At 37.4% G+C, this 20371-nt stretch overlaps 1 protein-coding gene across 1 annotated transcript; it reads left to right on the top strand.

The window, feature by feature from the left end:
• LOC106501735 (olfactory receptor 8H1-like) lies at positions 13692-14621 on the top strand. The gene has a single exon (XM_013969912.2). The coding sequence runs from the start codon at positions 13692-13694 to the stop codon at positions 14619-14621; it is 930 nt and encodes a 309-aa protein (XP_013825366.2).

Raw genomic sequence — 20371 nt, 5'->3', positions numbered from 1 at the left:
GAGTGATGCTGAACTTTTAAGCTATTATTTTTTTCTTCTTCCCTTTATGGCATTTCCTTCCTCTTTCTCCAGAAATGAACTGAAGACTACTTGTTCTTTATTTTTTCATTTATTCAGTAGAATTATCCTTTGCTTGACCAAATATTTTCTTGGACATTTATTAGAATATGCCTTTAGAAATCCACATTGTAATTGGAAACACTGACACATGTTAAATCCATGGTGCAAATCTATCTGTTTTTAAGGGTAACTGATTAGCAAAATAAAAATTTTATTTACCACATTTTAAAGTATTTCATGCAGATTCAGAGAATTTTATGACAGAAAACAGCTTCATTTTGGGAACAATGACAACAATTTTAGAAATTATTTCATTTACATTGTGGAAAAGCAGTATAGCAGAGTGCTTTTGTTATTGAACTAAACACTCCAGACTTTTGATTCTATATCTGCAACTCTTTCAGTTGTGTCACTCTTAAATAAAACATTCTCTCAATCGAACATAATAAATCATGATTCCAGGTCCATAGAGTTTTTCTAAAGATTAAATCATATAACTGATGTAAGTGTTTAAGGTAGTACTATTTAAGGCAGACCATTATCATTAGAAGAAGAATAAGACAGAAGGCAATGGCAACTCACTCCAGTACTCTTGCCTGGAGAATCCCGTGGATGGAGGAGCCTGGTAGGATGCGGTCCATGGGTCACTAGGAGTCAGACATGACTGAGCGACTTCACTTTCACTTTTCACATTCATGCACTGGGGAAGGAAATGGCAACCCACTCCAGTATTCTTGCCTGGAAAATCCCAGGGACAGGGGAGCCTGGTGGGCTGCCATCTATGGGGTCACATAGAGTTGGACATGACCAAAGTGACTTAGCAGCAGCAGCATTATCATTAGAACACTCTTATTTGTTCCGTATTTTTAATGCACAGTGTCTTATTCTTACAGAATATTTTCTTTATTGTATAAAATTACTTTTGGCACATTTAAAGGACAAACACACAAATAGCTAAGAGAAAACTCAGCACCTCACAGGTTTGGATTTAAAATGGTACATGTCAATATTGCAGAAAACTTGAAAAATGTTGAAAATTTTAGGAAATAGATATGCCCTAAAAATTAATAAATTTGTATGTTTTCTTCCAGATTGATAGTTATGTATATGTATATATATAATGTGCTAGAACAATACTTCTGTCATTTCATATGCACCTTTTTGCAGTTTACTGTGTACATTATCAAGATTAACTTTGTTTCTTTGTCAATGAATTCTAAGATGAATGTGTTTTTGATACATGGGAAAGATTGACTTTCATTTTGCACTTCTTTGAATGTGAAGTGTTTGTAAATTCATCAAGTTAAAATATGTCATTTAGAATGGACTGGTTGGATCTCCTTGCAGTCCAAAGGCCTCTCAAGAGTCTTCTCCAACACCACAGTTCAAAGGCATCAATTCTTCAGCATTCAGCCTTTTTATAGTCGAACTCTCACATCCATACATGACCACTGGAAAAACCATAGCCTTCAGACCTTTGTTGGCAAAGTAATATCTATGCTTTTGAATATGCTACCTAGGTTGGTCATAACTTTCCTTCCAAGGAGTAAGCGTCTTTTAATTTCATGGTTGAAGTCACCATCTGCAGTGATTTTGGAGCCCCCCCAAATAAAGTCTGACTCGGTTTCCACTGTTTCCCCATCTATTTGCCATGAAGTGATGGACCAGGTGCCACGATCTTCGTTTTCTGAATGTTGAGCTAGAAGCCAACTTTTCCACTCTTGAGACTCTTTCTGTTTCATCAAGAGGCTTTTTAGTTCCTCTTCACTTTCTGCCATAAGGGTGGTGTCATCTGCATATCTGAGGTTATTGATATTTCTCCCTGAATTCTTGATTCCAGCTTGTGCCTCATCCAGCTCAGGATTTCTCATTGACTATGCCAAAGCCGTTGACTGTGTGGATCACAGCAAACTGTGGAAAATTCTGAAGGAGTCATGAATACCAGACTACCTGACCTGCCCCTTGAGAAACCTGTATGCAGGTTAGGAAACAACAGTTAGAGATAAGAAGTAAAACTACAAATTTACAATGAATTCAGTCTTTGTGTTAGCTCATTAATTTTAGTCTGGTAGAGTGCTAAAAATTTCCCTTATTTTAAAGTTTTTCTTGTACATAATATTGAATTTCAATTTTAATCTACTCTGATATTTAAAGGTTAAGATTGTATATTTTCATTTCAATTCAGTCGCTCAGTCGTATCCGACTCTTTGCGACCCCATGAATCACAGCACGCCAGGCCTCCCTGTCCATCACCAACTCCCAGAGTTCACTCAGATTCACGTCCATCGAGTCAGTGATGCCACCCAGCCATTACATCCTGTGTCGTCTCCTTCTCCTCCTGCCCCCAATCCTCCCAGCATCAGAGTTATTTCCCATGAGTCAACTCTTCGCATGAGGTGGCCAAAGTACTGGAGTTTCATTTATCATCATTCCTTTCAAAGAATGTCCAGGGCTGATCTCCTTTAGGATGGACTGGTTGGATCTCCTTGCAGTCCAAGGGACTCTCAAGAGTCTTCTCCAACACCACAGTTCAAACACATCAATTCTTCAGCGCTCAGCCTTCTTCACAGTTCAACTCTGACATCCATACATGACCACTGGAAAAACCATAGCCTTGACTAGATGGACCTTTGTTGGCAAAGTAATGTCTCTGCTTTTAAATATGTTGTCTAGGTTGGTCATAACTTTCCTTCCAAGGAGTAAGTGTCTTTTAATTTCATGGCTGCAGTCACCATCTGCAGTGAATTTGGCGCCCCCAAAATACAGTCTGACACTGTTTCCACTGTTTCCCCATCTATTTGCCATGAAGTGGTGGGACCAGATGCCGTGATCTTCATTTTTTGAATGTTGAGCTTTAAGCCAACTTTTTCACTCTCCTCTTTCATTCATTTACCAAGCATTTAATATTTTTTGTTTAAATTTGTGTAACTAGATAGATCATTTTATTCACATTATAATAATTATAAACTTTCATTTTTTAAATAATTTTTTTCTCTTGAAAATTATAGTTGATTATTTTAATAATAATAGGATGCAAAAGTGCAATTCTCTTTTAGGAGTTAAAAGTTTACATTGCTTTTACTACTTCAAACTGTTAACAAATTTAAGTGTTTTAAATATGAATCATTTTCTGATAATTTTTTGAAAAAGGTACTTATCATTTATCAAGGCCATTTGAAGTAATCATGACTTCTTTTCTCTGATTTCAATGTTTTCTAGATTGTTTACTTAAAGCAATTGCTACTTGTTTTTGCTTCCATTAGTTTAACAATATACTTTTTGTCTTCTTTGTTATCATTCATAAGCATAATTACTTTCATATATTTGTGGGCCCTTTTCAGTTTTCTAGCCTCTTTTATAAATTATGCTTTTATTATGCTTTCATTTCTATTTCTATGGTTAGGAAATGTATCCTCTTATTTTCTGCAAAGAAATACGATGAACAGATTCTATGATGTGGACAATTCTTAAATTAGGTAAATTTTAAAGCAACCTAAACTCTATAAATTGACTATGCCCTGCTTATAATAATGTAGTTTAGAATACATTTATATGATAATAGAAACATAAGTAATATTATTACACATGTGCATTGTGTTATATCATCTATAGGCCATATGAAATATTTCAAATATTTTCATTTTCCTAAATATTCCTTGTTATATTAGTGCATACCACATTTTATGTAAAATGGAGTCGGAAGTAATTTAAAATATAATATGCTATTTTATGGTGCCATGCCAAAATGCTATTTAATAAAATATGATACAGAGAGAAATGCAAAAACATAATCAGCTGCATTTATTGTCAAATAATTGATAAAGAGAATGATCATAATACATTTTGCTAAGTATTTCCTATCTACCACCAATATTTAAAGGGATTTAGATATAGAGTGAAAAGAGTTTATCTTCACAAGAGAACTTACAGGTAAGTACCAGCAACATCTACATATTAATTTCAGGTGATGGAAGGCCATCCTCCTACTTATTCAGTCAATGACTTAAAAGGACTCCTGAAATTTTCTCTTTTTCTCACACACCTCGCATCCAATCTCTCAAGATAATATATAGATTCAAAACACATGTTATATTTGAATTCTGACTACTTCTCAACACCTTTTCTGGTACCCACACTGGTTCAAAGACCAGTCACAGTCTTAGAATCATTGGGGCAGTCTCTGGGCTTGTCTCTGCTTGGCCTTGTCCCTCTTGAATTTAAATGTCAATGTGAGAGCCAGAGCGATCATACTGTTAAAGAGTAAGTTGGAATATATTACTTCATTCCATAATCTTACAGGTCTTATCTCACTAAGAGTAAAAATGAAAATCTTAAGATCCCACTGGTCCATAGTAACCTTGCATCCACTACTAACCTCCATGAACTCATTCCTTACTATTGTATCAATTATATTCCCTTTGATTTAACCACATGACATCCTAACTCTTCTGTGTATACCAGTCCTGATACTACCTGAGATTTTTTCCATTTTTCCTTCATTCAGAAATGTCTGTTCATAGACAACTACATTTTTTTTGGTCTTATTCTATTGAATAAAAACATCCTTGCCACTTTATTTAAAACTGTACATGTTCTCTATTCTTTTTCATGTTTTGTTTGTTTCCCATGCCAAGTATCTACATCCGACCATTAATAATATTTTGCTAGTGCATTTTTGCATTTTTTTTCTTGTCTGCTCCTCCCCACCTCCAAACACACGCTATCATATAAACTTAATAAGTTCAGGATTCTTGCTTAATTTGTTCAACATTGTATCCCCAGCACTAGATCTATGCCTCAAAATATATCTGAAGGTTGCAATGTACAGATGAGGAAACTGCAGAGCAGAAAGAGTAAACAGTGGTCCATAGTCAGTCCACTAGTTAAAGATCAAGCTAGCTCACATTTGAACACAGATACCCTAACTCTAGTGTTCATATGCTTTATCACCACTTTCTGACTAGATATTTTTTCAACATAATTGTACTACAATTATCAGAGTTGAAAAAGTAGAATTCATAGCTATATTAAAGAAAACATTAAAGAATATACCAGGGGCTGTTGAAAGGTGTATGTAGCTGGCAGACATTCTCTGGAAATGTTGATTGAAGACAGTGTAGTTTTGGCATTACTAGATAGGCCTTTGCAAACATACAGTCACAGTCCTATTCACAGAAGGAAAATTAAAGAACAGTTTATCCCTCAATAGTATTCTTCTAAAAAAAATCTGTAATAGTCAGGGAATAGGCTATGTTGGTGTAAGAGTGGGATTCAAAAACAGTGTCTCAATAAAGAAAACAATATCCTCGGTTGCAAATTCCTAGATGTTAACTGTGTAGGGTGTGTGGATGACTCTTTTTCACAGAATAATCCTGGAAATTGCATTTCTTTTATGTTTTTGATTGGTTAGCCCCCAAATGTTGTCCTCTTCTGCATTGTTGAAAGTATCAATGATTTTTCTTAAGTACTGGTAGAATTTACCAGTGAAACCATCTGTGCCTGGGCCTATTCTTCAGTATCTATTCAAGTTAATTGAAAGCATGAATCCACTTAAGCAAATGCGTGAAAATGTTCATAAGCAGTGTGAATAACAGCTATAGAATAGAAACAACTCAAATGGCCATCAGATGATGATGAATGAATAAAGTGTGATATAAGCATTCAATAGAGGGAAGTATGACAATAAAGAAAAAATAAAGTGAGTATGCATGTTAAAATTTGTTATACAATTTAAAGCAAAAATTAAAAATTTGTTTAGTTTTATCTTATCTTGCCATAAACCTGATTTTTATTTCACATTTGTTTAAGTTACACTAACTTTTGGTGATTAAATTTGCCCTTCTAAATTTCGAAGTGAAGTGAAGTGAAGCCGCTCAGTCGTGTCCGACTCTTTGTGACCCCATGGATTGTAGCCTACCAGGCTCCGTGATCCATGGGATTTTCCAGGCAAGAATACTGGAGTGGGCTGCCATTTCCTTCTCCATCCAAAGTTCAAAAATGATACAATAAATGCAAAAGTAGCTCCTTTATCCAAACCAACAAATTATCTCCTGAAATTCTGAAGTATGAGCAGAGATTCCTGTAAGAGTCATTTTTAAATCTATATAAAATAGGTTTAATTATCATGAGTTGATGGAGGGGGAGGTAGGAGGGGGCTCAGGATTGGGACCACTTGTACACCCGTGGTGGATTCATGTTGATGTGTGGCAAAACCAATACAATATTGTAAAGTAAAAAATAATAATAATTTGAAAAAAAGGAAAAAAATAAAAAAACTCAGATTTAAAAAAAAAAAAGCTTCACAAGAATATTTTAATCTGATGCTGTTACTTCTAAGTCTTTCTTTGTTTCCTCATGTTGGACAAATAATATTTAAGAAAGTTCTTAACATTCGAGGAAGACTTCACTAGAACAAAGTTGGTTGTGAGCTATCAGTCAATGCATAGAACATGAAATTATGGATTTTACAAAAGGCTAATATAGCATTGGTCATAATATGTTATGAAATTTTAGCATAAATTGAGAACGGGTATTGAACAAGCATTCTGATATTAATTATGAAAATCTGCTGCTGCTGCTGCTAAGCCGCTTCAGTCTTGTCTGACTCTGAGCGACCCCATAGACGGCAGCCCACCAGGCTCCCCCATCCCTGGGATTCTCCAGGCAAGAACACTGGAGTGGGTTGCCATTTCCTTCTCCAATGCATGAAAGTGAAAAGCGAAAGTGAAGTCACTGAGTTGTGTCTGACTCTGTGCGACCCCAGGGACTGTGGCCCACCAGGCTCCTCTGTCCATGGGATTTTCCAGGCAAGAATACTGGAGTGAGGTGCCATTGCCTTCTCCGTATGAAAATCTAGAGGTATACAAATATGCATTCTATGAACAAACCATAATGGGAGAAATTTATCAAAATGTGACAAAATTTTGATAATTTTGATATTCTTTGAATTTTGTTGTAGTCTCATTTCTAATGTACATATTAACGCCTATAACAGCATCACATGTTTAAATATAAAAGTTTCACTGTAAAAAATATGTCATTTCACCCTTGGTGGCTTCAATGATAGATAAATAATTTCTCTAGAAATAGTTTCTTTACCATCCAGGGATAAATTTAGCAAATCACAAAGGGCAACCTAACCATTAAGCTATTCATTGTATGGCTCCTAAGGAAGAGACAATCAGCTTCTCAAAACACAGCACAACTGCATTTAGTCCTTGAACTTTTGTACTTGGAGACATTCTGATAAATCTTCCTTGGTAATTGGGATGACCAAATGTTGCATTATTATCTATTTCCAGTCCATTAAAAGTGAAAGTCACTCAGTGGTGTCCTCCTCTTTGAGCCCCCATGGACTATCAGTTCAGTTCAGTCGCTCAGTCATGTCCGACTCTTTGCGACCCCATGAACCACAACACACCAGGCCTCCCTGTCCATCATCAATTCCCGGATTCACCCAAACTCATGTCCATCGAGTCAGTGATGCCATCCAGCCATCTCATCCTCTGTCATTCCCTTCTCCTCCTGCCTCCAATCCCTCCCAGCATCAGAGTCTTTTCCAATGAGTCAACTATTCGCATGAGGTGGCCAAAGTACTGGAGTTTCAGCTTCAGCATCAGTCCTTCCAATGAACATCCAGGACTGATCTCCTTTAGGATGGACTGGTTGGATCTCCTTGCAGTCCAAGGGACTCTCAAGAGTCTTCTCCAACACCACAGTTTAAAAGCATCAATTCTTCGGCGCTCAGCCTTTTTATAGTCTAACTCTCACATCCATACATGACCACTGGAAAAACCATAGCCTTGACCCTATGGACTTTTATTGGCAAAGTAATGTCTCTGCTTTTTAACATGCTGTTTAGGTTGGTCTTAACTTTCCTTCCAAGGAGTAAGCGTCTTTTAATTTCATGGCTGCAATCACCATCTGCAGTGATTTTGGAGCTCAGAAGAAAAAAAGTCAGCCACTTTTTCCACTGTTTCCCCATCTATTTCCCATGAAGTGATGGGACCAGATGCTATGATCTTAGTTTTCTGAATGCTGAGCTTTAAGCTAACTTTTTCACTCTCCTCTTTCCCTTTCATCAAGAGGCTCTTTAGTTTTTTATTTGCTTTCTGCCATAAGGGTGGTGTCATCTGCATATCTAAGCTTATTGATATTACTCCTGGTGATCTTGAGTCCAGCTTGTGCCTCATCCAACTCAGCATTTCTCATGATGTACTTTGCATATAAGTCAAATAAGCAGGGTGACAGTATACAGCCTTGACATTCTCCTTTCCCAATTTGGAGCCAGTCTGTTGTTCCACGTTCAGTTCTAACTGTTGCTTCTTCACCTGCATACAGATTTTACAGGAGGTAGGTCAGGTGGTCTGATATTCCCATCTCTTTCATAATTTTCCACAGTTTATTGTTATCCACATAGTCAAAGGCTTTGGTGTTGTACAAAATGTGAAATTTATGGTATACAACTTTAAGAAAATGCCTATGGTTTGTGTTTCTCTAAATATTATTTATGCTAGATAACGGAAAACAAGTCCTGCCAAATAATTTCAAAGTGCATACATCTCATAAAAATATAGTCAGTGATGAACACTGGGGTAAATGTATGTGTCTTTTTCAATTGTGGTTTTCTCAGGACGTATATATATAGAATCTGGAAAGATGGTAACGATGAACCTATCGGCAGGGCAGCAACAGAGACGCAGACACAGGGAACAGACTTTGGACACAACAGGGGATAGAGCGGGGGGACAAATTGAGAGAGTAGCGTGGAAACCTATACATTACCACATGCAACATTAGATAGCCAGTGGAAATTCACTATATGACATAGGGAGCTCAAATCTTGTACTCTGTGACAACCTAGAGGGGTAGGATGGGGTGGGAGGTGGGAAGAGGATTCAAGAAGGAGAGGACATATGTATACCTATGGCTGGTTCGTGTTTATGTATGACAGAAGCCAACACAATTTGTAAAGCAAGTATCCTCTAATTATAAACAAATAAGTTAGAAAGAATATAGTGAGGAAGACAGTAGGACAACATAGATCAAAAATGCAGAATATGCATATATTTTGATCCTCCAAAAATGAAAACTAAGTCAAAGAAAGAGAAAAGATATCACAGGCTATAACAAGATTTATCTTTCCCCAAAATATAAAAAGATTAGAAATTACCTATTGAATACATATAATGTGTTATGAGTAAATCAACAAAGAATAACCAGTATTAAAGTATGTATTAAAGGTGAAAGTGAAAATAGTTTAATCGTGTCTGACTCTTTGCGACCCAATGAACTGCAGCACACCAGGCCTCCCTGTCTATCACCAGTTCCCACAGTTTACCCAAACTCATGTCCATTGAATCGGTGATGCCATCAAACAATCACATCCTCTGTCATTCCCTTCTCCTCTTACGATCAAACTTTTCCAGCACCAGGGTCTTTTCAAATGAGTCAGCATTTCCCATCAGGTAGCTAAAGTATTGGAGTTTCAGCTTCAACATCAGTCCTTCCAATGGACACCCAGGACTGATCTCCTTTAGGATGGACTGGTTGGATCTCCTTGCAGTCCAAGGGACTCTCAAGAGTCTTCTCCAACACCACAGTTCAAAAGCATCAATTCTTTGGTGCTCAGCTTTCTTCACAGTCCAACTCTCACATCCATACATGACCACTGGAAAAACCATAGCCCTGACTAGACAGACCTTTGTTGACAAAGTAATGTTTCTGCTTTTTAATATGCTGTTTAGGTTGGTCTTAATTTTCCTTCTAAGGAGTAGGCATCTTTTAATTTCATGGTAATTTCATGGTTGCAATCACCATCTGCAGTGATTTTGGAGCTCAGAAAAATTAATTAAGCCACTGTTTCCACTGTTTCCCCATCTATTTCCCATGAAGTGATGGGACCGGATGCCATGATCTTCGTTTTCTGAATGTTGAGCATTAAGCCAACTTTTTCACTTTCCTCTTTCACTTTCATCAAGAAGCTCTTTAGTTCCTCTTCACTTTCTGCCATAAGGGTGGTGTCATCTGCATATCTGAGCTTATTGATATTTCTCCTGGCAGTCTTGATTCCAGTTTGTGCTTCTTCCAGCCCAGCGTTTCTCATGATGTACTCTGCATAGAAGTTAAATAAGCAGGGTGACAATATACAGCCTTGACGTACTGCTTTTCCTATTTGGAACCAGTCTGTTGTTCTATGTCCAGTTCTAACTGTTGTTTCCTGACCTGCTTATAGGTTTCTCAAGAGGCTGGTCAGTTGGTCTGTTATTCCCATCTCTTTCAGAATTTTTCACAATTTATTGTGATCCACACAGTATGAGACTTTGGAATGGTCAATGAAACAGAAATAAATGTTTTTCTGGAACTCTGTTGCTTTTTCCATGATCCAGCAGATGTTGGAAATTTGATCTCTGGTTCCTCTGCCTTTTCTAAAACCAGCTTTAACATCTGGAAGTTCACAGTTCATGTATTGCTGAAGCCTGGCTTGGAGAATTTTGAGCATTACTTTACTAACATGTGAGACGACTGCAATTGTGTGGTAGTTTGAGCAATCTTTGGAATTGCGTTTCTTTGGGATTGGAATGAAAACGGGCCTTTTCCATTCCTGTGGCAACTGCCGAATTTTCCAGATTTACTGGCATATTGAATGCGGCACTTTCACAGCATCATCTTCAGGGATTTGAAGTAGGCCAACTGGAATGCCATCACGTCCACTAGCTTTGTTCATAGTGATGCTTCCTAAGGCCTACTTGACCCACATTCCAGGATGTGTGGCTCTAAGTGAGTGATCACACTGTCATGATTATATGGATCATGAAGATCTTTTTTTGTACAGTTTTTCTGTGTATTCTTGCCATCTCTTCTTAATATCTTCTGCTTCTGTTAGGTCCATACCATTTTTTGTCCTTTATTGCAAATCTAGAGGTCTACAAATAAGCATTTTATGAAGAAAAAGATAATTGGGAAACTTTAATCAAAATTTTAAATTAGCTCTGTTTATTTCATATTGTCCTTTGAATTTTATTATATTTACTTTTTTTCCCCCCAATGTACATATTAACTACTATAATGCATGTGTGCTAAGTCGCTTCTATCGTGTCCGGCTCTTTTCAACACTAAGGACTGTAGCCCACCAGGCTCTTCTGTCCATGGGATTCAGTAGGCCAGAATACTAGAGTGGGCTGTCATTTCCTCCTCCAGGGCATCTTCCCAGGCTGGGAATTGAACCCGTGTCTCTTGTGTGTCCTTCACTGGCAAGCAGACTCTTTACCACTAGTGTCACCTGGGAAGTCCTCTCCTATTATATTGTCACAATTTAAATATAAACGTTTCATTGTAAAAAATGCATCATTCCATCCCTGACAGTTTCAGTCACAGAATAAGTAAGTATTCCTCTAAAAACAGTTTCTCTACCACAGTAGGCATAGATTTAGAGCATCACGTTGGACGGCCACAGCGTTAGGCTCTTCACTGTGTGGCTGCTTTTTTTTTTCTACTTGGATTTTTGCTTTGAATGTGGTATCATCAGCTTGCTTCTGCTTTGAATCATTGCATAAAAGGGAAGGCATATACCCAAGAGAAAAATTGTACTTTGAGTCAGAAAGCATCTAAAGGGATCATTTTTGTATAATCTTTCATTTAGTTTTCCTCTGGCTAAATTTAAGAAAAGGGGGGTGGGGAGTTTGATTTATCAAAACTCTAGAGAATCAAGACCCAAGTATTTACTCAGAAACTTCTTTTTTATGTTTATGATTTCCTTTAAAAGATGTTTCAGGCAGATAAAATAGGAGCAGAGCTGGAATATACGTTTTGAAGGCCCAGGGAAATTCAGACATTAAGTATACTAAACACACATGTTTCTCCTTAGGATGTTCTTGGAGCTGGTTGATTACACTGCATAATAGGCCTAAAAAATCCATCTTGAGAAATTACCTGACCTAAGCCAGAAACTGCTCATTTATTTATTTATTTTAAATTTTACTTTAGTTTACTTTACAATACTGTATTGGTTTTGCCATACATCAACTTTTAAGGGAAAAAATTAGTTTCTCAGAACTTAGCATAGCAGCATCGAGTACTCGAAATTTTATCCTTGGAGACATGCTTGGAAATTGGTCCACAGAGATGACCAAAGTTTGCATTATCATCAGTCTCCAGAATATGAGGTACCCTGGAGTTATCAGGATGAGAGGCAAGAGATATGGTGCTCCACTTACATATATGTACACAGTTGATCCCTGATACTCATTTTAGACATAACTTCCTGGCAAATTTTATGCATGATCATGAGTTGAACAAAACTTCATTTGATTTCTTTTTGCCTCAGAATAAAACAAAATGAACGCACTAAAATTTAAAAAGAACTTACCTCAAAGAAAACAAATATTGCCTCATAGAAATTTTCAACTGAAATGGTCTTCCTGTGTTATTTGTGAGAAAAATTGGAGTTTGACATACTGCTAGAGAGAAAATACTGGAAGAAAGAGTTTTTTCACCGACTTGGCTGAAAGTAAGTATCATTCTCAAATTTGGAAGGTTTTTGGTAGGATCCAATAAAACGGGAACTTTATCAGCAGAATATGCATGCGTTATCTTTTAGACCTTATTAAAAAGCATCAGGATTTGTGGAAGGAGAAGTACAGAGTTGATATAATCAGGGTCTACAAGTCATTAGCATTTTTTAGAAATATAATTTTGGAAGAAATTTGATTTTCAGTGGTAAAGTTAGAAAAATATCATATTTTTTGGAAATTAGTACTAACATATGGTCTATCATTTTAATATTCCCTATTAAACTCCGCTGTTTGGATACTTGTCATTAACATTAAATAGTATTTGAAACGAAAGGACAGAACAGAGTACATTAAAACTATTCTTGTATCATTCTTTATCATATAGCCAGCAGTTTACCCTTGGTTTTGTTGAAGTTAATTACAAATAGGAGTATGGTATTATGGTGTGGTGTAGTGGTAAAGAATCTGCCTGCTATGCAGGAGACATGGGTTTAATCTCTGAGTGGGGAAGATATACTGGAGGAGGATACGGCAACCCACTCCAGTATTCTTGCCTGGAAAATTCCATGGACAGAAGAGCCTGGAGGGCTGCAGTGTATAGCGTTTGCAAAGAGTTGGACATTACTGAGCTCACACACATGGTATTATGGACATACTCTCTGGAGTCAATCTATCGAGGCGGAATTGCAGATTCAAAAGTTAGTAGTTCTACATCTGGACAAGTTAATTAAATTATCTGTTCACTTTGTCTCATCAGAAAAATATGGATAAAACAGTACTAATTATGATATAAAAATCTCATGAAATGCATTAATTAAATGCCTTAACAGGAGCATTTAAGACCATATCAGGCTTATTCTAATTCTTCAATGAATTAGTTTTTGTTATAATATATCCAAATCTCAACTCACGCCTATTTTTATATTTGGAAATCAAGATAAGTTTTTGTCTCCACATACACTATACACACCTCCTTATCATCACTTCATGGAAACACTAAATTAATATAAATAAGTTGTCATTCATACATACACAAAGTAATTTTTTTTAATTTTTGAAGTAATTCCTGCTGAATATCATCAACTTTGATTTCTCAACAATTTGGAGCATTTCGACACTATGGGCAGAAGGAATATCACACAGGTGTCTGACTTCATCCTCATGGGACTGACAGACTCTGAAGAGATCCGGCTGGTCCTCTTCACCCTCTTCCTCCTGATATACCTGATGACTGTGCTGGGGAATGTGGGGATGATCCTGATAATCTACCTGGATTCCCGGCTTCACACCCCCATGTACTTTTTCCTCAGTCACTTGTCATTTCTTGACCTCAGTTACTCAAGTGTCATCACCCCTAAAACCTTAGCCAACTTACTGACTTCCAAGCAGAATATTTCGTACCTGAACTGCTTCACTCAGATGTCTTTCTTTGTCTTCTTGGGCGCCACTGAGTGTTTCCTTCTCTCCTCCATGGCCTACGATCGCTATGCAGCCATCTGCAGCCCTCTGTATTACCCAATTGTCATGTCCACCAGACGCTGCTGCTCCCTAGTCTTTGGATGTTATTTGATGGGCTTTATGGACTCTTTTGTTAATGGACTTTGCATGAGCAGATTGCATTTCTGCAAATCCAATATAATCTTTCACTTTTTTTGTGATCTATCCCCGATTTTAGCCTTGTCCTGCACTGACACACATGACATAGAAATCATCATATCCACTTTTGCTGGCTCCAGCCTAGTGCTGTCTCTTCTTACAATAGCAGTGTCCTATGTCTCCATTGTGTCTACCATCCTGAAAATTACTTCCACTTCTAGTAAGCAAAAAGCTTTCTCTACCTGTGCATCACATCTTCTGGGGGTCACCGTCTTTTATGGCACCATGATTTTTACTTACTTAAAACCAAATAAATCCTACTCCTTGGGAAAGGATCAGATAGCTTCTGTGTTTTATACTATTGTCATCCCCATGCTGAATCCACTCATATATAGTCTTCGAAACAAGGAAGTAAAAAATGCTCTCAGTAGAGTCGTGCAGAAGACGAAGTGAGAGTCGCTCAGTCGTGTCCAATTCTTTGTGACCCCACGGACTATACAGTCCACGGAATTCTCCAGGCCAGAATGTTGGAGTGGGGAGCCTTTCCCTTCTCCAGGGAGTCTTCCTAATCCAGAGATCGAATTCGGGTCTCCTGCATTTCAGGCAGATTCTTTACCAGCTAAGCCACAGGGGAAGCCCAAGAATACCAGAGTGGGTAACCTGTCCCTGCTCCAGGGGATCTTCCAGACTCCAGAATCAACCCGGGGTCTTCTGCATTGCAGGCGGATTCTTTACCAACTGAGCTACGAGGGAAGCCCAGGTAAAGGGTTCTGAACAATTAAAATAGCATTGAAGGTAAGTGTTCATGCTCACCATTTTATTTTTTTTTCCTTATCTGTATTTTATTTCCCTTTTTTCTCTTTCCAGAAACAAACCGAACTATTTATTTATTTGCTTTCTTTTTTGAATGATTTTTTGCTTGATCTAATATGATCTTGGGCATTTCTTGGCACTGTGGTCATGCTCAGTCGTGTTCGACTCTTGGCGACCCCATGGACCATAGCCCACCAGGCTCCTCTGTCCACAGAATATTCCAGGCAAGAATACGGAAATGGGTTGTCATTTCCTCTCCAAGGGAACTTCCCAACCCAGGGATTGAACCATGTATCCTCTACATCTCCTGCACTGGCAACAAATTTTGACCCTGAGCCATGGGAAGCCCTTTTCCTGGAATATGCCTTAAGAAAATAATTTGAGATGTTGAAACATGCTAAATTCATGGTGTTCTTTTAAGGACAACTGATTTGCAGAATGATGATGTATAGTTATTACCTTTTAAACAGTATCATACAAATTTAGAGAATTTTATTATGAAAAAAGGTCCATTTTAGGAACAGTAATAACAGTTTTAGAAATTATTTTATGTACTTTGTGGAGAAGCAATATAACAGAGTGACTAGTAGCACTTGCTTTGGAACTATCCGTTACAGGATTTCTTTTCTTGATTTGCAACCCTTGTAGCTCTGTAACATTTGAAAAAATCACTGAAACTTTTGGACTAGTTTCCTCAACCTCACCAAGTAAGTAATAATTCCAGATATATAGTGTTATTGTAGATATTATATCACACAATTGATGTAAAGCATTTAAGGCCTTACAACGAAATGCTAACTATTAGAATGTTCACATCCTTGCTTATTTTTAACTTATAATGTTTTATTTTTTTCTTAAAGAATATTATTCTAATTTATAAATTATCTTTAGTTACTTAAAAAACAAATACACAGACAACTAAGTAAATGCTCAACACTTCAAGATTTCTTCAAAAAACTTGGAAAATATAAAATTGGAAAAAAAAAAGTTTTTTATATATGTTCTGGGCATTCCTGTTGCCTTAGTGGTAAAAAAATTGGCCTGCTAATGAAGGAGATACAGGCTCAATCCCTGATTTAGGGAGATCCTCCAGAGAAGGAAATGGTAACCCACTCCAGTATTCTTGCCTGGCAGTCCCCACAGACACAGGAGGCTGATGGGCGACCGTCCATGTAGCCACACACATGTGTCAGACACAACAGAGAAGCTGAACAGCAGCAATAACATATTCTTCTGAGGGACTTCCCTGGTGGCTCAGTGGAAAAGAATCCTCCTGTCAATGCAGGAGTTACCAGTTTGAGCCCTGGTCCCAGAAGATTCCCTGGAGAAGGAAATCGCACTCGCTCCAGTATTCTTGCTTGGAAACGCCCATGGGCAGAAGAACCTGGCAGGCTAGAGTCCACGCGGTCACAAAGAGTTGGACACCAATTAGGGGCCAGCAACAACAGCACATGCTCTAGATCGATAGTTCGTATGTACATGGTATTGCATTAGATAAGTCACATTTCTCTCATTTCCTATGAAGTTTTCAGCAGCTTTCTTTGTACTCTTACAAGTTTACCATTAGTTATTCTTCTGTCATTGAAATCTAGGGTGAATGTGTTTTTGGCAAGTGGGAAAAATCCAGACTCATTTTGCAATGCTTTGGACATGACATGTGTGCAAATTCATCAAGTTAAAAATCTGCATGCAGTGATATTTCTTCAGTAGCTTTCTGAAAACACTTAAAACCCCTAAATGTGTGTGGTGTGTCAAAAGCTTCAGAAAACTGCTTTTTTGGTTGAAATTCTGTGCATTTTAAAATAGCATTGCCTTTCTCATAATTCCTATGTTTGTTATGATTATTAAAAATAAATTCTTGAATTAAAGTTTCACCCTGTTAATGGACATATAGCTTATTTCTATGTTCTGGCCTTTGTAAATAGCATTGCAATGAACATTTGAGTGTATGCACTTTATGAATTATAGTTTTTTCCAGGTATATGCCTAGGAGTGGGGTTTCTTTGTCATATGGTTGTTCTTTTTGTGTTATAATCTTCATGATAGCCCACTGCTCCACAGTGACCTTGTCCCACTCCTTACCTGCATTAACTCATTCTTTATTATTCAATCAATCACAGTCATTTTGATTTGACGACTGACACCCTAACTCTTCTGTCCACACTAATACTGATAGTTCTTGGAATTTTTCCATTTTCCCCTTTCATTCAGAAATGTCCTATTTGCAGAGAAATGCATGCTTTCCTTCCTATTTTATTCTTAATAAGAACATTCAAATGTGTACCTATTCCCTTCCCCCTTGTGAGTTTCCTTTATTTTCCATAGCAGTTATTTACATTTAAGCTTTTGTCATATTTTCTAGCGTATTTGGGTTCTTGTCTGCTGCACCTCACACTATCCTGTAATACGTTTAATGAATGAGGATTCTTGTTTAGTTTGTTCAGCACCATCTCCCCAGCACCTAGCTCTAAACCTCAATGAATGTACCTGAAGGTTGCAATTTATAGAGGATGAAACTAAAGAACACAGTAAACCACTGGTCCATGATCACTCACTAGTCAAAGAATAAGCTCATGTTTGAACACTGATAGTCTAACTCCACTGTTAATATTTCTCATCACCACTGATTGGACATTTTCAACAACATTGTACTATGATTACCAGAACTGAGAAAATAAAATTCATTACTATATTAAAGAAAGTATTACATAAAATACCAGGGGCTGTTGAAAGGCTTATACTGTTGGCAGACATTTTCTAAAACATGCTAATACCAGCCAGCATGATTTGGACAATAGTAGCTAAGTCTTTTCAAACATCCAGGCCCAGCCCTATACACAGAAGGAAAATTCCATTAAGCAAAGAACAGTCTTCCCAAAAATGATATTGTTCTAGGAAGAAAATCTGTAATAGTCAGGGTACAGGCTAGCTTCATGTAAAAATGTGATTCAGAAAGACTGGCTCAGCAAAGAAAAAAGTATCCTTGGTTATAAACTTCCAGATTTTGGCTGACTAGGGTATGTGGATGAGTCTTTTTCACAACATAATTCTCGAAACTGGGCTTCCTTAGTGAATCAGTGGTAAAGAATTCTGCTGCCAAGGCAGGAGCAGCAGATATGGGCCCTGGTCAGTAAGATCCCCTGGAGAAGGCCCAGGCCAGCATTCCTGCCTGGAAAATCCCATGGACAAGGGAAACCTGGTGGGCTACAGTACATGTGACCAAAAAGAGTCTGACATGATTTAGCGAATAAATGATAACAATCCTGCAAACTAAGTTTCTTTTATGTTGCTGATCATTGACCTCCCAAATGCTGTCCTCTTCTGCACTGTTGAATGATTGATTGTGTTTTTAATAATATTTGGTACATTTCATCAGAAAGCCATCTGGTTTTGGTCTAATCTTTGGTATCTAAAGTTATTTAAAAGCATAAATTCACTTAAGTGCATGCATGAGAATGTTCATAAGCACTATGAATGAAAGCCAAAGAATAGAAACAACTCAAATGACCATCAAGGGATTCGTTGGAAGGTCAGATGCTGAAGTGCTGCAGCTGAAGCTCTATTACTTCGGCCACCTAATGGGAAGAACTGACACATTGGAAAAGTCTCTGATGCTGGGAAAGAGTGAAGGCGGGACGACAGAGGATGAGATGGTTGGATGGCATCACAGCCTCAATGGACATGAGTTTTAGCAAATTCCAGAAGTTACTGGAGGACAGAAAAGCCTGGCATGCTGCAGTCCCTGGTGTCACAAAGAGCTGGATGTGATTTTGTGACTGAGCAACAACAAAATATTATTTACGTGAGATGAAGGAAAAGGATCATGGGAATTAAAAAAAAAGAATAAATTCCAGTAAATTAAAGTCAGGAAAATAGAACAAAGGAAAAATATATAGACAAAGAAAGCAAGACATACTTCAAAGATGTTCAAAGATGAACACCAAGCCAAAATAACAGAAACCATATCACAAGATACAAACAAGGTTTATTTTCCCCTGAAAAGAAAAAAAAATTAAACTTCCTATAGAATGGATATAATGTATTCTAAGTCAATGAAAAATGATCAGTACAAAAGTACTTATTAAAGTCATATTTTGCCATTTATTAAATTAATTTTTATATAATTTTAGGAAATAAATTTCTTTAAAATTGCTTTACATTTTTCTTATCTACCCATAAATATTTTTATTTCACACGTCTCTTAGTAAGACAAACATTTCATGATTAGAATTGGTCTTCCTAACTTCATCAAATTTACAATAATTTATTACAACTGTTTTATACAAACCTACAAATCTGCTTCTGAAATTCTGGTGTATAAGCAGAGTTTCCCATAAGAATTCCTTTCAAGTCTACTTGACAACTGGTTTAATTATCATGAATTAATGAAACACTGGGCTGGAAGAAGCACAAGCTGAAATCAAGATTGCCAGGAGAAATATCAATAACCTCAGATATGCAGATGACACCACCCTATGGCAGAAAGTGAAGAGGAGCTAAAAAGCCTCTTGATGAAAGTGAAAGAGGAGAGTGAAAGAGTTGGCTTAAAGCTCAACATTGAGAAAATGAAGATCATGGCATCCGGTCCCATCACTTCATGGGAAATAGATGGGGAAACAGTGGAAACAGTGTCAGACTTTATTTTTGGGGGCTCCAGAATCACTGCAGATGGTGACTGCAGCCATGAAATTAAAAGACGCTTACTCCTTGGAAGAAAAGTTATGATCAACCTAGATAGTATATTCAAAAGCAGAGACATTATTTTGCCAACAAAGGTCCGTCTAGTCAAGGCTATTGTTTTTCCAATAGTCATGTATGTATGTGAGAGTTGGACTATTAAGAAAGCTGAGCATTGAAGAATTGATGCCTTTGAACTGTGGTGTTAGAGAAGACTCTTGAGAGTCCTTGGACTGCAAGGAGATCCAACCAGTCCATCCTAAAGGAGATCAGTCCTGGATGTTCATTGGAAGGACTGATGTTGAAGCTGAAACTCCAGTACTTTGGCCACCTGATGGGAAGAGCTGATTCATTTGAAAAGACCCTAATGCTGGGAAAGATTGAGGGCAGGAGGAGAAGGGGACAACAGAGGATGAGATGGTTGGATGGCATCACCGACTCAGGGACATGGGTTTGGGTAAACTCCAGAAGTTGGTAATGGACAGGGAGGCCTGGCTTGCTGTGGTTCATGGGGTCACAAAGGGTCAGACACAACTGAGCAACTGAACTGAACTGACTTAACCTTAAGCATACTCTCAATAAATATTACTTCTATCTTCAGTATAATTTTTGGAGTTTCAAAACGGACTAATTTTTTTCAATGATTCGACAGTAATAAGAAAATACTTCGATAATGGAAGAAAGATATATGATGTTGAGCCAAAGTGGAAAAG

Source organism: Capra hircus, chromosome 15 (assembly GCF_001704415.2).
Source record: "Capra hircus breed San Clemente chromosome 15, ASM170441v1, whole genome shotgun sequence".
Taxonomy (NCBI): Eukaryota; Metazoa; Chordata; class Mammalia; order Artiodactyla; family Bovidae; genus Capra; species Capra hircus.
This window is presented reverse-complemented; position numbering and strand designations above follow the sequence as displayed.